We start from the raw sequence: 16,268 nt of genomic DNA, 5'->3' as shown, positions 1-16,268 counted from the left end.
GGAAAAGGGAGAAAAACCTCCAGCAATCCATTTGTGGATCCCGGCCTAGATGTGAGGTCCAGAGGGTCGTTTGTGTCTTCAGATAATCTGAGGATGGTTATGGGTTTAAGAAAACCCAAGTTAAATTCAAAAAGTTACATTTTCATAAATTTTACATAAAAAGTGAAATATTCCAAGACTTTTCTGTCTTCATCTGGATGATTATGGCTTACAGCTCATTAAAAGCCTCTATCTCAAGATATTAAAATATTGTGAAAAATCCCAATTTGCAAAGGTTTCCTGAGCCTTTATTCTCTCACTCTGGTTCACTGCACACAACCACAATCATGGGGAAGACTGCTGACTACTGACAAACATCCAGAGTACATTTATTGACACCCTCTACATGGAGAGTAAGCCACAGAAGGTCACTGCAGAAAAGACAAGCTCTTCTCAGAGGCTGTATGAAAGCATATTCATGGAAAGTTGAGTGCAGAGAAAAGTGTGCTGAGACTGGAGTCAGTGGATCAAGATCCACCACTCATTAGTAGGTTCAGGAGATAGACTACAAGTGTTGTGAATTCAAGGTCCCAGAGTCTGGAAGCAGACCAAGGCCCTTGAAGTCCAGTGTTTTCACTTTCCACAGTTGGCGATGGTTTGGGGTGCCATGTCTGCTGCTGTTGGTCCACTGATCTTTATGAAATCCAAAGGTAACGCTGTCAGCCGTCTACCAGGAAATTTCCTTCACGCTCCTGTCTGCTAAGAGGCTTTATGGGGATACTGATTCCTTTTCCAGCAGGACTTGGCACCTGCCCACACTGAAGCCAAAACTACCAAAAACTGGTTTGTTGACCACGGTGTTACTGTGTTTGATTGACCAGCCAACTGGTCTGCCCTGAACCCCACAGAGTATCTCTGGGGAAATATCAAAAGGAAGATGAGAAACACCAGACCCAGCAATAGGAGCTGAGGGCTGCTATCAGATCAACCTGGGCTTCATAACACCCCAGCAGTGCCACGGACTGACTGGCCCCATGCCACATCGCACAGATGCAGTCATTTGTGTAAAAGGAGCTCCAACCAGCTACTGAGCACATAAATGAAGATGATTTTCCAGAGGGTCAACATTTTTGTATTTTAAGTCCTTTTTTGGCCTGATGTTGTGTGAAATGAACTTTTTCATAATATTCTAATATTTAAAGATGCACTTGTAGTTAAAGCAGTATCTATGTTGATACTTGAGATGAATCATCTAGGGCCTTTACTGCCATTTAAAATCATACTTTAGGAAAGTAGAACAAAAGGGATATTGAAGGGTTAATGTCTTTGAAAATAACAGGCTTCACTGATCCTGACGTAAAAGCGTCTCATAGCTACCTTTTGTCTCTGATGTAGTACTGATAATAAATTACTGTCTCGTCCTCTGCCCTTAGAATTCACTCAGCTCTAAACTCACCAATCAGCATTAAATGCGAAGCTCTCTTTAGGCAAGTTACCAACTAGGGCTAAACCAACCGAATTAGTGAAAATAAATATTTTTAACAGGTGCAGTATGATTTATAACCTGATAAATTTCATAATTACACGGTTAAAAGCAATGCTTAATGCTCTACAGTTTCCTCCTTCACCAACCACACCCACAATGCTTTACAGTGTAGTCTATCATTATTACATAGTACACTCAGAAAGAAATTCAATGATATTAGGATCTGAGAAAAACATATGTCTTAAAAATGTGGGATGCTCCAGCCCCTGGATGGGAATGTCTTCACTGGGCAAAGTTAGGAGGCATCATGCGTTTGTAGAGTGTCATTAACCAATGAATTGATCTCTTTGATAGTAACCGCCTTTAAAAGCTGTAAGCAGTCCTCACTTCAGTATGAACTCAGACAGGACCACAGCAGACAGAGCAATGTCTCGACCAATGTTAACCGTGTTTTTATTACTTTCATGCCTCTGTAGTTTGTTTGAGGCAAACCCAGAACATTCACCGAGGATGAAATTCTCACATGAAGGTAGGAAATACTTCACGGTTCTTCATGTTTTAAGCTAGGTTGTGAGTGACAGCGTTGACACGAAGAAATAGGTCAGACTTAATATAAGAAAGTATTTTGTCGTGTGTGAGGAATGTGAACGCTTTTTATGGATGTTTTTTGGCTAGTAAAGTAACGGTTGGACTACATGATTTTAAAAATAAGGGCGGTGAAATGTCAAACCAGTGGCTGTTAAATGCGACTTGGGGGAGAGAGAGTCTGCAGTTCTTGTTGATGGTTGTTTTGTTAATTTTCTTAACTTTTGTGATATTTTTTCAATATATCTGGAAACCAATGTTTGTTTAAAGTCGTCACAAACATTTCTTCGTATCCTGTTCCGTTTTTGATGTCAGTGTAACTAAGACCAGGGTGCACAGACATTTTAAGGAACAGGGGCTCAAGTGAGAAAAAGGGCACTTTTCTTTCTAAAAATATTCAAAGAAAGTTAAATATATTAGCCCAGCCCTGACTTAACCAGTCACCAATTTATTTTAATACCCTCACATTAAGTTGACGAATACTCAACATATTTCTACAAAATAAATGGATCACACAAAGACAATGTCCACTTTAGTATTCACCGGGTTTATCACAAGAGTAACCAAGGACAAAACAATGACACCATGGTGATGTTTTCTGTGCTGCTAGTCTCTACTAAATATTTAGAATTTCTGTAGCTACTAGGGAGAGGGGCATGGTGAAAGAAGAGTTTTGAGGAAAAGGAAAAAAAAGCACTAATAATTTGTTTATTTTTGCACAAGATAATAAATTCTTTCAATTTTTTTGGTGTAGTTGAATTTAAAAGTTCTTCAAAATAAACACAATCTTCACACCAAAATGAAAAAGACTGTTCTCTACATAAAAAAGCAAGCCAAACTACCCTCTAAACTGCTGTTAGAACAATGATTAGTTGCAACAATAAGGCTTAGAGCATCTGCACTCCTCTACTGCTTACTTTGTTTATTTTACCGGAGAAAACAGCAGAAATACTGAAAATCACTGCAAAAAAATTATTGAAAAAATGGAAATGACATTGTGCTGCAGACATAATTAAAATGTAAATGATTTGAGCTTCTATAGCCAAGCAGCAGAATACAGAATTACCTTATACTAATGATCTCTTATTATTATAATAATTATTATTATCATCATTATTATGCCATTTCCAAACAAGCACACACTAACTGATGGTGACCTGATCTTAGTTTTAGTGCATCTTTCACATCTGGAGGAGGTCTGTCTGTCTGGTATCAAATATCTAGTAGAATGAATAGTTGTTATCTGAGGAGCCTACAGCTCAAATGATGCAGTAGCTGTTTCAGACAAGACTCTACAGATTTAAACATCGTGTTTTCATGTTCTGGTCAGTTTAGAGATTTTGGTTTATTTTGCAAGGTACAGAGGGCATCAGAACCCGTCATCTCCTGACCTGCTATTTAGAGTTTTTCTACATCTATGTTTCTTTGACGGGAAAGCTGTGTGCAAACAGGAATATACAGTATAGAAAGAAAGAGAAGAATTCATTTATTTAAAAAAAAAAAAAAAAACAAAAGGCCCCAGAAAAAAGGGCACTTTCTCTCCTGGAAGATCAAGAAGTCAAGAAGTGCACAGACATCTCTACAAACGGTGAAAGAAATTGTGGACCACATAAAGTCTTCAATTTGTTGCAGTCAATTAAATTAATTTTATTTAGCTCAAGTAAATAAGTTGCAACTCAAGTTAACTTCATGCAACTTGTTGGTTTGTGCTGAATAAATGTAATCCAATTGCTTGTAACAAGTTAAAGCAATTTGTAAAGTAGGTTCACAGTCTTCTTTTTCTCAGTGCAGGTGTATACACACACAGGCTGCTTTAGTTATCAACGCTAGGATTGTCGTGTTTGAATTGCATCCAAATATAGTTTTTCAGTCCTTTTTTATTCAGCATCATTGAGATCAACGCATAATTTGGCCCTGTCAATATCAAAACTCCCACACTGTATTTGAATAGACTGAGAAATAAGTGAGAAAAAAGGGGGGAAAGTTAATTTTGGTCTTCTCAGTAAATGACGAATAAAGTTGAACCAGTTGCAGGGAAGTCTGACTTTAAAAACTGACCTTTCACATAATCTTTTTTTCACATTTCCACGCAGCGAACCATCCTGTTATAGTGCTGCTTTACTGTAGCATTTACACCTGCTTTTCTAGGTCTAAGTAGCTGCTGTGTAGAGATGGGGTCATATTTTGCTTGTAAAGCACTTTGGCTTTTAACACTGCAATGATAAACAAAACTTTTGCATGTTCCCATGATCACACTGACTGCTCAGCATTTTCACCTTAAAACTTTGCTGATTAAATGACTTTAGACCACCGTCTGGCACCCAAGATGTACCCCTATGCTTGACATCTACTGGACTTTGCACAGTTAGGCATTTAGTGCTGCATATGGATCCTGTATGTAAGTAAGAATTAAAGTTAAAGTGAAAATAGTATTGTTTTAGCGCTGCAATAATTTATTCAGACAATGTTTCATGAAATCGTCCTCTCTATCCTTTGATTGAGACCCTGTTTCTTTTATCTTCCTTTTCTTTGATTTTTTATATTTGTTATATGAGCTGTTGTAACGGATGATTTCCCTTTGGTGGGAAATAGTAAAGTCTATTTCTTCATCTCATAAGAATAATGCAATAAAAGACTCATGCAGTTGCAGCAATGAAGGAGTGGCTTATAAGGAAGTGAGTTCACCTTTGCTCAGACAGGTGGGTCATTGCCTAAGAATGGGTGTAAGTTAGATTGTACGTGAATTACTAAACAGCGAATGGTGTTTATGACTGAAATAAAATGTAGGCTCATATTGTGTACTGTTGGCGTCCAGACAGCGGGCTCATAACAGTTGACTTTAAATAAAATGTGAGGAAAATGGATGATGACTTTGTTGTTTTATAACTTTGACTGGGCCAATCAAAGGTATTCACCTTGTTGGATGTTTTCCCCTTTTTATTTTATAATTCAACTATGGTCAATATAATTTGGCTTGTTTTCTAAATAAAAAGTTAAAAACTCTTTCTACAAAGTACTGTCAATTAAATAAAAGTATATAAAGTAAAAATATTCACCCTTTTAAAGTCAGTCTTAGATGCACCTTTGGCTGCAATCACAGCAGGTCTGTGTGGATAGGTCTCAGGTCTGCGAATTCGGACGCTGCAATTTTACTCCATTCTCTTTTGCAAGACTGCTCAAGCTCTCAGGTTGCTCGGGAATCAGGCATAAACATCCCTTTTCAAGTCCCAGTCACAAATTCTCTATTGGATCGAGATCTGGGCTTTTATGGGGCCAGTCCAGAACATTCACCCTGTTGTCTTTAAACCACTTCTTTGTAGTTTTCGCTGTATGGTTCAGGTTGTTGTCTTGTTTGAAAATAAATCTTCTTCCTAGCTATAGTTATCTTGCAAACTGAATAAGATTGTTTCTCTCCGTCATTCTCCTGTAAAGCTTTGACTGATGAAGAACCCGGGCAACAGCTGTTGTATGCAGAGTCTCTCTCATCTCAGTTGCTGAACAGAGCGGTCATAGGTGTCTTGATGTCCTCTCTCACTAGTCTCCTACTTGCACTGTCATTCAGTTTGTGAGGACGGCCTGATTTAGGCAGATTTACACATGTGCCACATTCCTCCCATTTCTTGATGATAGATCTAACTGAAGTCTGGGGGATGTTCTGTGCCTTGGAATTTTTTGTATCCATCCCCTGACTTGCACTTTTCGCTAACCTTTTGTCTGAGTTGCTTGGCATGTTCTTTTGTCTTCATGGTGTAATAGTAGCCAGGAATACTGATTAACCAGTAACTAGACCTTCCAGACACGGGTTTCTTTATACTACAATACACTAGTTGTGAGACTACTGGCAGCAGTTGAATTAGGGCAGTCACTTTAACAGAGGTGAATATTTATGTTGTTACTTCTTGTGCATTACATTTTTTTTTTACATTTTTATCTTGATCATGATTTATTTATAAAATCAATAACAGGGTAAAACATCCAAGCGGGTGAATACCTTTTATAGATGCTGTAAATCTGACAAAACAGAGATCAGAGACGAAAGAAGATGGAAAATCTAACCCGTGGAAGCCTATTAACAAATGTTGATAAAAGATAGGATGAGATATGATGAGCTTTATTTTCACATTCTCTTGCTACAGCGGCTCACAGGAACAGAAAAGTAAAATACAAGAAATTCATGCTCAAAACTCATATATGGTGATGCTGATGTTAAAGATTCTTATAGATGTTGGTATGAAAGACCTGCGGTGGTGCTCCTACTTGCAGGGTGCATGTTTCAGTCTGCTGATGATGGAGCTTTAACCTCAAGGCTAAAAGAAATGCATGCATGTGCACACACATACTAACCTTGCAACGCAGATGGATATGGCCGTTTCCTTGTTTTTCACTGGCGAATCCATCTTGTTAAGCTCCCATCTGAACCATTTGGGCCCAGTTAGAAAGTGACAGGACCAATCAGCGACGAGGGGCCGCACTTTCAGGTGCAGCGGAGTCGTTAAAAGCAGCAGCAAGAGCTGGTGCAGTTATGGAGGAAGAGATGAGTGTGGATGCTGCTAAAGCGCCAGTTTTATCAGAACTTGACGATAATTCTTTGTTAAAAGAAGAACAAAGAACAGCAGTGAGTTGTTTTCTTTTCAAAAATGACAAAAGTCGAGTACTTACATGTCTACAGTCGCCATGTTTTGCGTTATTCCTCAGTAACTGCGCACGCACAGCTTGATAGCTCTGATTGGGATGTGACAGAGAGAACGTTCACCCAATCACCCTCTTGAGTTTTTTTCAAAGCCTCTGCCTTTTCTCAAACGTTTCCTATTGAAGCTTTCCCAGATGGATGTGTGAAACACATCCATCTGGCATGTCAGGTTACACACATACTAAGTTAGTGCATCATGTTGTGTGAAGTGCTAAAGCTGTAAGTACCTGTAGGGTGTTCTTGTTTCCTTGTGACCAAAAACTGGCAGCCGGAGCAAAGAAGGTGAAACAGAATTTAAAGGGTGAGAACAGTCATGGAGAACAGAGCTCACCTTACGCTGCAGTTTAAGACAAAGATCTGATAGGCTAGCTTGAGTTTTGGGTCACCTATAAGTTTGCTTACCTGCTTCAAGTTAAGTTGCAAAACCAAGAAACAAGGGGAAAGACAGGATGGAAGAGCTTGATGAAATAAAATCCTCAGAATTTTATTAGTCCAATAAATTGAGGAGTGCCCTAAGACAAAATAGATGTTCTTTTTTGGAAATAGGTTAGAAATAGTTGACGAAATGGATTTACACAGGGACTTTTTATTCTTATAGGGCTTAGTGTCACCTTTAAATAGCACAAAATGTTATAGGAATTTTAACAGCATACATATGAGGTTCATATTCCAAATTTAAAAACAGACAACTCTGCTTGCACTTTTGTATATTTCTTACTATTGTGGAGGTGTATAACGTGCAAAGATAGAGCAAGAAAAACAGCCTGAGTTCTAATTTGCATTAATTTGAATTGCTTCTAGGAAAAACAGGATCTGAGCCTTAAATAACAACCTAAGAACAAAAGGTCACAGTCACTAAGAGGTAAAGATTCTCACAGTCATGAAGAGACCGCCTGTTATTATGGCCAGGAGTGTAGCCTGTCATCTCTCTGACATATTATTGGCAATTCTGACAAAACTTTCAAGTTTTTTTTTGTCTACGGTCAGGTTTAGGTTTCCAAACCCCCTAAGTCTTTGAAATCTGATTAGGTTGTTGCTTACAAACCACAACCAGACGTCATACTATGCACCTTTTGTACATGCCTTGGGTTTTTTGTCATTACAGATGCTTCAGTGAAGAGGATTCATTTACCTGTGCACCTAACACCTGTGCAGATTCTTCTGGAAGGAGAGTCAGACACTGTCATCACTGCCATACAAAACAACCTGATTTCAGTCTCCTTTCAAAATCCTTTGCAGGTAAACAACATTCAAGATGCAAAATGTGTTTAATAATCAAACTAAAGATAGTGTGCAAACAGAGAGAAGAGTCTAGTTTCCTTTTAAGGCTGTTAAACAATTAATGATCATCTTCACACTTATTCAAAAAAGCAGACATATGAAGGACAATCTTGTACATTATAGTCTGATGATGCTACTTCAGAACAATCTGTGCCAAAAAATCTCATGGCCACCCATATTTGTTCTCTGCACATTTACCTAAAGTGGTTGCGATATCAAAACATTCAGGAGGAAAAAATAAAGCTTTGAATTTAAAATTTGCACCAAACTTTGAGGGAACATTTTGTGAAATTGTAAGAAATGTAAAATATCCCCCTCAGTTGACTCTGCACCTGAAAGGAAACAATATAAAACTTTTACACGTTGAAACTACAGGTTTTTGGAGTCGATCTAAGACAACAGTGACTATCCACAGGAGTTGTGTCCATCCAATTTCCACAGCATTTCTTAGAAGCACCTGGTTGCAGACGTCAGACATCCATAACTGCATGGGTAGTTCACATATCTGTAAGTGCATGTGCAGTTGACCTCCATTGGTGCAAGGATCATTAGTACCGTATACTGCCATCCACTGCTTTAAACCATAGTTTTTGAAAGAGGAACAGTAGAAAGAGATGGACTTTTTTTTTTGTCAGCGATTTTAATTTTTTTTAAAGTGAGAGCAAAAATTAAAGTTTGTCGTTTTAGGACCACCATCTTGCCAAAATGATTCATATCCAACACTGCATCTCCATAAGAAATGCTGTATAAATTCAACAATTCAACAAATGAAATCTTATCAAGACCTGACCATTTGAATGTGAAAACAGTGATTATCCTTCGTTTTCCCTCACAGGCTCCAGTGCAAAGAAATCTGTTGTGGGAAGATTGTATTGACAGTGAAGCTTCACCAACGGTGAGCATGAAACCACATGACAGAAGAAGATTTGGTGTGTTCGTTGATTTGATGTTAATTTCACATAGGTCTTGCTTTTTTTATGTAGGACTGCAGCTATAACATCACTCTGGTGCACAAGAGGAAAGGAACAAACCTGGTGTTTGTCTGCGGTATAAACAGCAGAGAAACGTTGTGCTGTGATGTGGTAAGATAAGGCAGAAATTTACACCACAGAATGTTGAAAAGACAAAAAACTTTAATTCTCTGTGAAATTTTACCAGAGAAACTCCTTGTTCTACTTAATGTGGCACAAATTCAGTGGTGACTCGACAGTCTATTTAACAAAGTCGAGGTTGTTGACCTTTTTTTTTATCCACCAGTTATCATTTTCAACAAAAATAGTTACTTAAAACATTTCATCTGGATTTTGGGAGAACAGCTGCTTACTAATGCCATTATTCAAACAAACCTTAAAGAAGTTGAACCTCAGAAACATGTTTTATGCAATGGTCTCTTGTTTTTAAAACAAGAGACCATTGTAGTTTTGGAGTAGCCTAGTACATTTTTTCCTCAGTATCTAATCTTTTATTATTTTCAAACAGAAATGGATGATCTTTTCTGCACAATACTGAACTGTTCAATCTAATTTGTGTAGGCTGATGCCCTGATAGTGTTTGTTGTGTTTTCTTCTAGGATTTGTCACAGCAGTCTCCGAAGTGTGTTGTCTCTGATGAAACACAGAGCATACAAGGAAGCATCAGGAAATTTAGTGTGAAAGAAGGTGAACCATCTGTGCTTGTGGGTGAGTTTTTCCCTTTTGATCAAGAAAACATGTTTGCTGAACTTAACACTCTAATCGGCTAACCTGCTTGAGTCAATTCAGTACTCTAGAACAGTTTCTTCTTCTTCTTCTTCTTCTTTAATTCACCATTGTGTTTTTTTATAGGCCCTATTCCAAAAAAGTTGGAGCACTGTGTAAAATGTAAATAAAAACAGAATGCAGTGATTTTCAATGTCATAAACCCATAACATAATAACATAAACAACATTTTAGTTGTTGTAACTGAGACATTTTTATCATACAATGAAATACATTAGCTCATTTTGACTTTGATGGCAGGAACACACCTAAAAAAGGTCGGGACAGGGACAGGGTCATGTTTACCATTGTTTATCATCTTGACTTCATTTAACAACAGTCTGTTAATATCTGGGAAGACAAAGCTGGAGTTTAGGGAGATGAATGTTGTCCCATTATTGTCTGATGTAATTCTAGTTGCTCAACAGTCCTGAGTCTTCTTTCATGTTTTTTTTTTTCTTTGTACCAAATCTTTCCCATTGGTGAAGGTCTGGACTGCAGGCAGGCCATTTCAGCACCTGTACTGTTCTACTGTGAAGCCATGCTGCTGTGATAGATGTGGAATGTGGTTTAGCATTGTCTTACTGAAATATGCAAGGCCTTCCCTGACAGAGACGATGTCTAGATGGGAGCATATGTTGCTCTGTAACCTCTTTATACTTTTCAGCATTAATTGTGCCTTTCCAGATGTGTAAGTTGCCCATGCCATGGGTGATAATGCAACCACATACCATCAGAGATGCAGGCTTTGAACTGTGCGCTGATAAAAAACTGGATGGTCCCTGTCCTCTTTGGTCTCCAGGACACATTGTCCTTGGTTTCCAAAAAGGATTTCAAATTTTGATTCATCCGACCACAGAACAGTTTTCCATTTTGCCTCAGTCCATTTTAAATGAGCTTCAGCCCAGAGAAGATGGCAGGGTCTCTAGTTTTTACTTTCATTGTAGGTAGAACGGCCAACTGTATTGACAGCCAATTATTTCTGGAAGTGTTCATGAACCCATGCAGTAATTTCCAGGACATCACGTGAGTGTTTTTAATGCGGTGCAAGATAACAGGCCTTCAATATTGACCTTCAGTCATGTTCCTTGTGCACAGGCATTTCTTATTAACAATTAACCCTTATTAGTTTCAAAATGCTCCATCAGATGTTCCTCACTAGTACCACTTCCTTTTTCAGTCTTTTGTTGTAACTTCCCTGCTTTTTTGAGATGTGTTGCTGCCAGCAAACTCAAAATGAGCTAATATTTTTTATGAGAAAATGAAAAGTCTCATTTTCAACATCTGATATGTTGTTTATATTCTATTGTGAATAAAGTGAGGATTTATGAGATTTGCAAATCATGTTCTGTTTTTATTTACATTTTACACAGTGCCCCAACTACTTTATGGAGTTGGTATTGTATGGTATATTGTATGAGACTCCTCTAGCCCTTCTTTTTGTACCTAGCCTCTCCCATCAAAGCCTGCACTCACACACACACTGTCTCTCACAAGTTTTGCCTATCAGTAAGCAGTTTTTTACATTATCACTGATAGGTGAAACTGTAATATCGTCAGTGTTTCTGTGCATTAAGGAGAGGTAATCATCTTTGGTTGTTTTGCAGAATCAGACAGAAATACAGACCTGTACACAACATACTCTGGATCTCAGGAGATTGTAGGGATCTACAAGTTTGGAGCAAACAGAGTTGGACCAGCGAACCAAAACAAAGGTATACATAGACCTCGCTTCCCACAGCTATCAGAAATACAAACTGTGTGATGGTCAGAATGTTGCCTGTTCAACAATGCCTTCAACTCTTTGTCACTCAGTCTGTGTTCATACTGCGAGCTGTAGGTTTCAGCGTGAACTGGACACAGTCCTGAACTCACACACATGCGCAATAGAACATTAAGAAAGATGTCACTTACAACATGAAGTTGCCTGCAGTAGGATTACAAAGACTTGTCTTACATAGAGTTAAGTAAATGCAATCTGCAACCCCAATTAATATCACAGGCTGCCAGTTGGATAAGGTCCATGCTCAAGAGTTTCAGATTCCTCTTTGCCTCCTTTGACAGAGCTATGAAGCAGCTGGACAGCTGACAGCATGACCCAGAATTTAGTCAAAGGGCAGTTGATCTGGCCATCCATCCATTTTCTATACCGCTTATCCTTTTTTGGGTCACGGGGGGGCTGCAGCCTATCCCCGCGGCCAATGAGCGAGAGGTGTGGGTACACGCTGTCAGTCCCAGGGCTTTATCTGACCATGACCCTTTGAAACTTGTCTTTAAGGCTCCTAACTTTTCAGTGACACTGCAGCCTCGTTTTTCTAGGACAATGATCAGTCGTTTCTTTTGATATGATGCCACTAATACAACCTTGCAAGTCATTCTTGTATAAAACTGTCTCACTTATAGATCTTGTAAGTCCTAACACCTCATGGTCCACAGTGCAGAACTGGGACAAGTCTCACTCTGAGGTTTGTCAGAGTTGCGTGTCTACAGACCTGGCTGTTCAGACTGAGGTCACATTGTTAAAGATCTGACCTGTATCTGATTTAGGACTAAGAATGAAAGTGTCCTAAATCTGATTCAGGAGGATCAGCTTCCTTATGACTCATTCTGTTCAAACTGTCATAAAAAAAACACATTTGTTCTACCTTTTTCCTGCAGTGTAAGAACAGACTCAGCTTCATTTATGTCTTTTTCATTATTGTGTATTGTTTTCCTCATATTTTTGACATATAGTGCTCTTGTTGACATTTTTTGGTTTCTGCTCTTCAGAACTATTCTTGTTAGTTACTCATTTGATTGTTTTCCCTTGTCAAGCATTATATGTTTAACACTGTGCAAATGTCTTATAAGCTGTTTTTCTCTCTAAATATGATTTCATTACATTAGCTGTGTGCCTGGGGTTTTTTTCATGACTAAAAATGTTGCCAGTCAGGGGATTTCCATAAGGAATGGCATGGATGAATTATAACAAAACAAGTCCAGTAGTTACGTAGAACTTACAAATTCTTATGTTTAAATGCCAGTCTTTTTCAATGTATTTTGTATGCTGATAAAATATTAGTATGTCTTTTGCTTATAGAAGTAAAAAATGATGTCTGCCTCTCTTCTGTCATAGAGCAGCACTATGTGGGTTTGGTGGTCAGCAGACAAAAAGAAGATCCTTTACAGGACAAAGTTTTCGCCTTTTATAAGGAGAAAAACAGAGACACAGCCCTGTACAGTGGGATGTGGCTACCCTTTGTCACCCAGGTTTGCATGGTAAGTTCTGCATTATTAAAAATACAAATCCATTTCCTAAGATGTTGGAACATTGTGCAAAATATAAATGAAAACAAAGTGAAGATGTTCAGAACATTGAAACCACATGTATGAAGACAAAATATCAAATATGAGAGCAGGGAAAGGAAATTGTTTTTAGAAAAAGTATGCCCAGTTTTCTAATATGTTTTTTAAAAGTTAAAAAAAAAATGTTAACAATGACGAAAAACTTGTGAAATACTTAAAGTAAAACCTGTTAGGACTCACAAACAATTAGCTTAATTGGCAACCTTATAGTGACTTAATGGGTATAAAAAAGAGCATCTAAGAGAAGCTGTGAAAGATTGTAATGAAAAATTGTGCAAAAAAATTCAAACTACAAATAATGCGGAGACTTAATGGCATATCACATCAAAACGGTTGTCATTTAAGGACACATTTATATACATACAGGTAAATTATTTGATATTTAACACAGTGCCCCAACTTTTTGAAATATGATTGTATCAGAATATAGTAACAACATTTAGCTAGTCTATATAAAGAAACAAAAACCTTAGCATAATTTTTCTCACATTATTCCCACTATAACCAAAGGCTCTTACTATATCCACTTTAGAATTTAATCATTAAACATGCATTATAAAGGTTTGATTTTGTGGATGTGGAATATTTTAGGCAGACAAGGGTGGTCCGAAGAAACACATGCAGTTCAGCTGGACGTCCCAGATGAACGCCAGGCTCTTCTGTGGAGATCCGGCCAGCAAACAGCACTACTCTGAGCTGGTCCATGTGGCTGCTGTGCATGAAGAGCGCTGGCAGGATACCCGCGTTTACGCGCTCTTCAGGAACGAATGGTAAGACTTCATTGCAAACAGTGACATCCCCCAGAGTTTAACCAGTTTAATGATTACTTTGTGGAAAGTTTCAATCAATCTTGAGCAAGAGGAAAAGTTCCTCACCATATAAAAAGCCACTTGAAACTTAAATATATAATAAATTGTTTAACACTGTGATAACTGGTTTTATGTCCTTTACATTGAGCTTCTTTAACTTTTTTCAAAGTTAAAATCCAGAAAAAAAGACACACTTTTGAATTCTTAATTCTTTTATTCTTTACAAAGCAGGCAGTTTTAGACATTATTATTATTATTGTTGTTATTATTATTATATTTTGTAAATTCAGCTTAAATACTTATGAACTATGAAATGTGATCACAAGTAATCTCAGAATTTCTTGAGTTAATAATAATTGTCCATTTTTCATGCATTTTGAAATTCAACTGTTTAGCATTAAAAACAGTTTTTAAAACTAAAGGTAACTGACTTCTTGTTTGGCTACAGACCTGCTTTATTTTATTAGGAAAATAAGGAACTTAACTTGTCAGTGAATAAAAAGGAAACAAAGCTCAAACAGTCAAAAAGTGCAGATGACTTTTGACCTGCTCTCTGAGCTGTCTGTGAGTTTTTCTTAAAGCGATATGACACATTCAGACATTTTTGGCATCGTGAGTTTAAAGTCAGGAAGAATGACTGTTTTTTGTCTTTATATAGAACAACTGAGTCACTGTTGTCATCCAATATGACCAAACCAAAGTGACCATAACTGCCATGTGTATAAATAATGACTCTGTGGTGGACCTCTGCCATTGTACCTAGAGATCAAATGATGAACAAGCAAAACTATCTTCTTCTCTTGTTCCTGCTTCTTCTCAGTTTATTTTCGGACAGAGCTGAGTTCATATGCTCTTGCTAAACTTTGCTTGTCTCAACAGCTTTTTTTTTAAAAACCAGCATGTCTAAACTTTGTACAGACCTGACTGCAGTTCCTTGTTGCTTCAGACGTCTGAAATTGGCTGACCTCTCTAACTGTGTCTGTCTCTCCAGGGGGATGAGTGCTGTGTGTGTCTATACAATCAAGAACTTCCATGATGTCTTTGCAAACTCCCCATTTAAAGGCGGCAGCAGCCATAGCAGCAGACCAAGAGTGGTATGTGTCGATTCAGTAAAGAACAATATGTAAACATAACAATGTCTCAAAATTGACTGATGCTTTCAAATTACATTTTAACAGGAGTTTTGAAATCTATACAACAAAAAAGGAGTATGCTAATATATGTTTTCTATTTATTTTGTTTGCTGAAGCCCATCCTTTCATGTACCCCAGTTTTTAGTGTGTATTGTCTTCAAATTTGGTACAAAAAAAATACAAAACTCCTTAAAAATTCCCAGATTTTCAGGATGGGCTGCATGTTTGAACAAAAGCAGCTGACTTTTCTCAGCTGATTTCCCTGGGCTCTCCCCTGGCCGGCTCTTCCCTGAAGTCCCCATGCTGTGTGGTTGAACCGATGTGAACACAGCAGGGAATTTTTAGGAAAAATTACTGAAAGCAAGAAACAGGAGGTGATAACATTTAGATCATGTGACTGCTGTGTGGTTGTTTTCTTTATAATGAAACTGATTCTTCTTAGCCTAAGGATGCCTAAGTCATGCCTTGCCTCCCGAGACTCTGGCTGTGAAGTTTATGTCTGAACAGGCAGACTTCCCTGATATTTTCCAGACATTTTCATAGGTAACTGTAAACTCTAGCCCTATTCATTTCATTTGGGAATGTTTCGTAAAGTTTGGTAATACTCCCAACATCATGTGGTGTTTTACATTTGCACTGGATGAGAAAAGCCTGTAATTTACATAAATTTACTTACATTTCAGGGTAAAAATGTTGTAAACAACAAACAAAGAGCTGGGCTCTTCTTTGTAAATTCATTTCACTAAATGATTCATATTGGGACAGAGACAAATGTAAAGAATTAAGTGGTGAAAAGCTTGAGGTCAAATGTTATCCACCTTATAAATGTCTGGAGATGTACTTTGAGGCAAGATTAGAGTGAAGCTCAGGTCTGTTGAAAGTCATGCCAGGGTTTTCATTGTCTCAGAGCTGGCTCTCTTTAATTTGACGGTATTACTGTGGTAACTTCATCTAAACTCATATCCCTGTCTGTATGATTTCATTACTCCTATCCCAGTCTTGTGAAGGAGGTAACTCAGGAATGTCTTGAAGGGATATCTTCAATTTTTTGCAAAACGTCCACAGAAGGTACTGGACTGAGATGGATGAAGGACAAGCCACCCTCACTACCCTCCAATACTAAACAATTTCTCAACATGTGGAAGGAATGTTGGAACAGATGCTTTATTTTTAGTTATCTGCAGTCCACAGCTGATAAGTGCACAGTTTTTCCACACTCTGCTT

General features: G+C 37.9%; 1 protein-coding gene across 1 annotated transcript in view; it reads left to right on the top strand.

Moving 5' to 3' along the window:
* Positions 1–1,863: 1,863 nt before the first annotated feature.
* Positions 1,864–16,268, top strand: part of LOC121510390 (semaphorin-7A-like) — a 34,782-nt gene continuing 20,377 nt past the window's right edge. Inside the window, exons 1-9 of the mRNA XM_041788421.1 lie at positions 1,864–1,994; positions 7,846–7,979; positions 8,857–8,916; positions 9,005–9,103; positions 9,592–9,700; positions 11,365–11,472; positions 12,873–13,015; positions 13,694–13,872; positions 14,903–15,005. Coding sequence (XP_041644355.1) covers positions 1,892–1,994; positions 7,846–7,979; positions 8,857–8,916; positions 9,005–9,103; positions 9,592–9,700; positions 11,365–11,472; positions 12,873–13,015; positions 13,694–13,872; positions 14,903–15,005 — 1,038 coding nt within the window. The 5' untranslated portion in view covers positions 1,864–1,891. The remainder of the gene's footprint in view (positions 1,995–7,845; positions 7,980–8,856; positions 8,917–9,004; positions 9,104–9,591; positions 9,701–11,364; positions 11,473–12,872; positions 13,016–13,693; positions 13,873–14,902; positions 15,006–16,268) is intronic.

Source organism: Cheilinus undulatus, linkage group 1, assembly GCF_018320785.1.
Source record: "Cheilinus undulatus linkage group 1, ASM1832078v1, whole genome shotgun sequence".
Taxonomy (NCBI): Eukaryota; Metazoa; Chordata; class Actinopteri; order Labriformes; family Labridae; genus Cheilinus; species Cheilinus undulatus.
The sequence above is the reverse complement of the archived record's forward strand: the minus strand, read 5'-3'. Positions and strand labels throughout refer to the sequence as shown.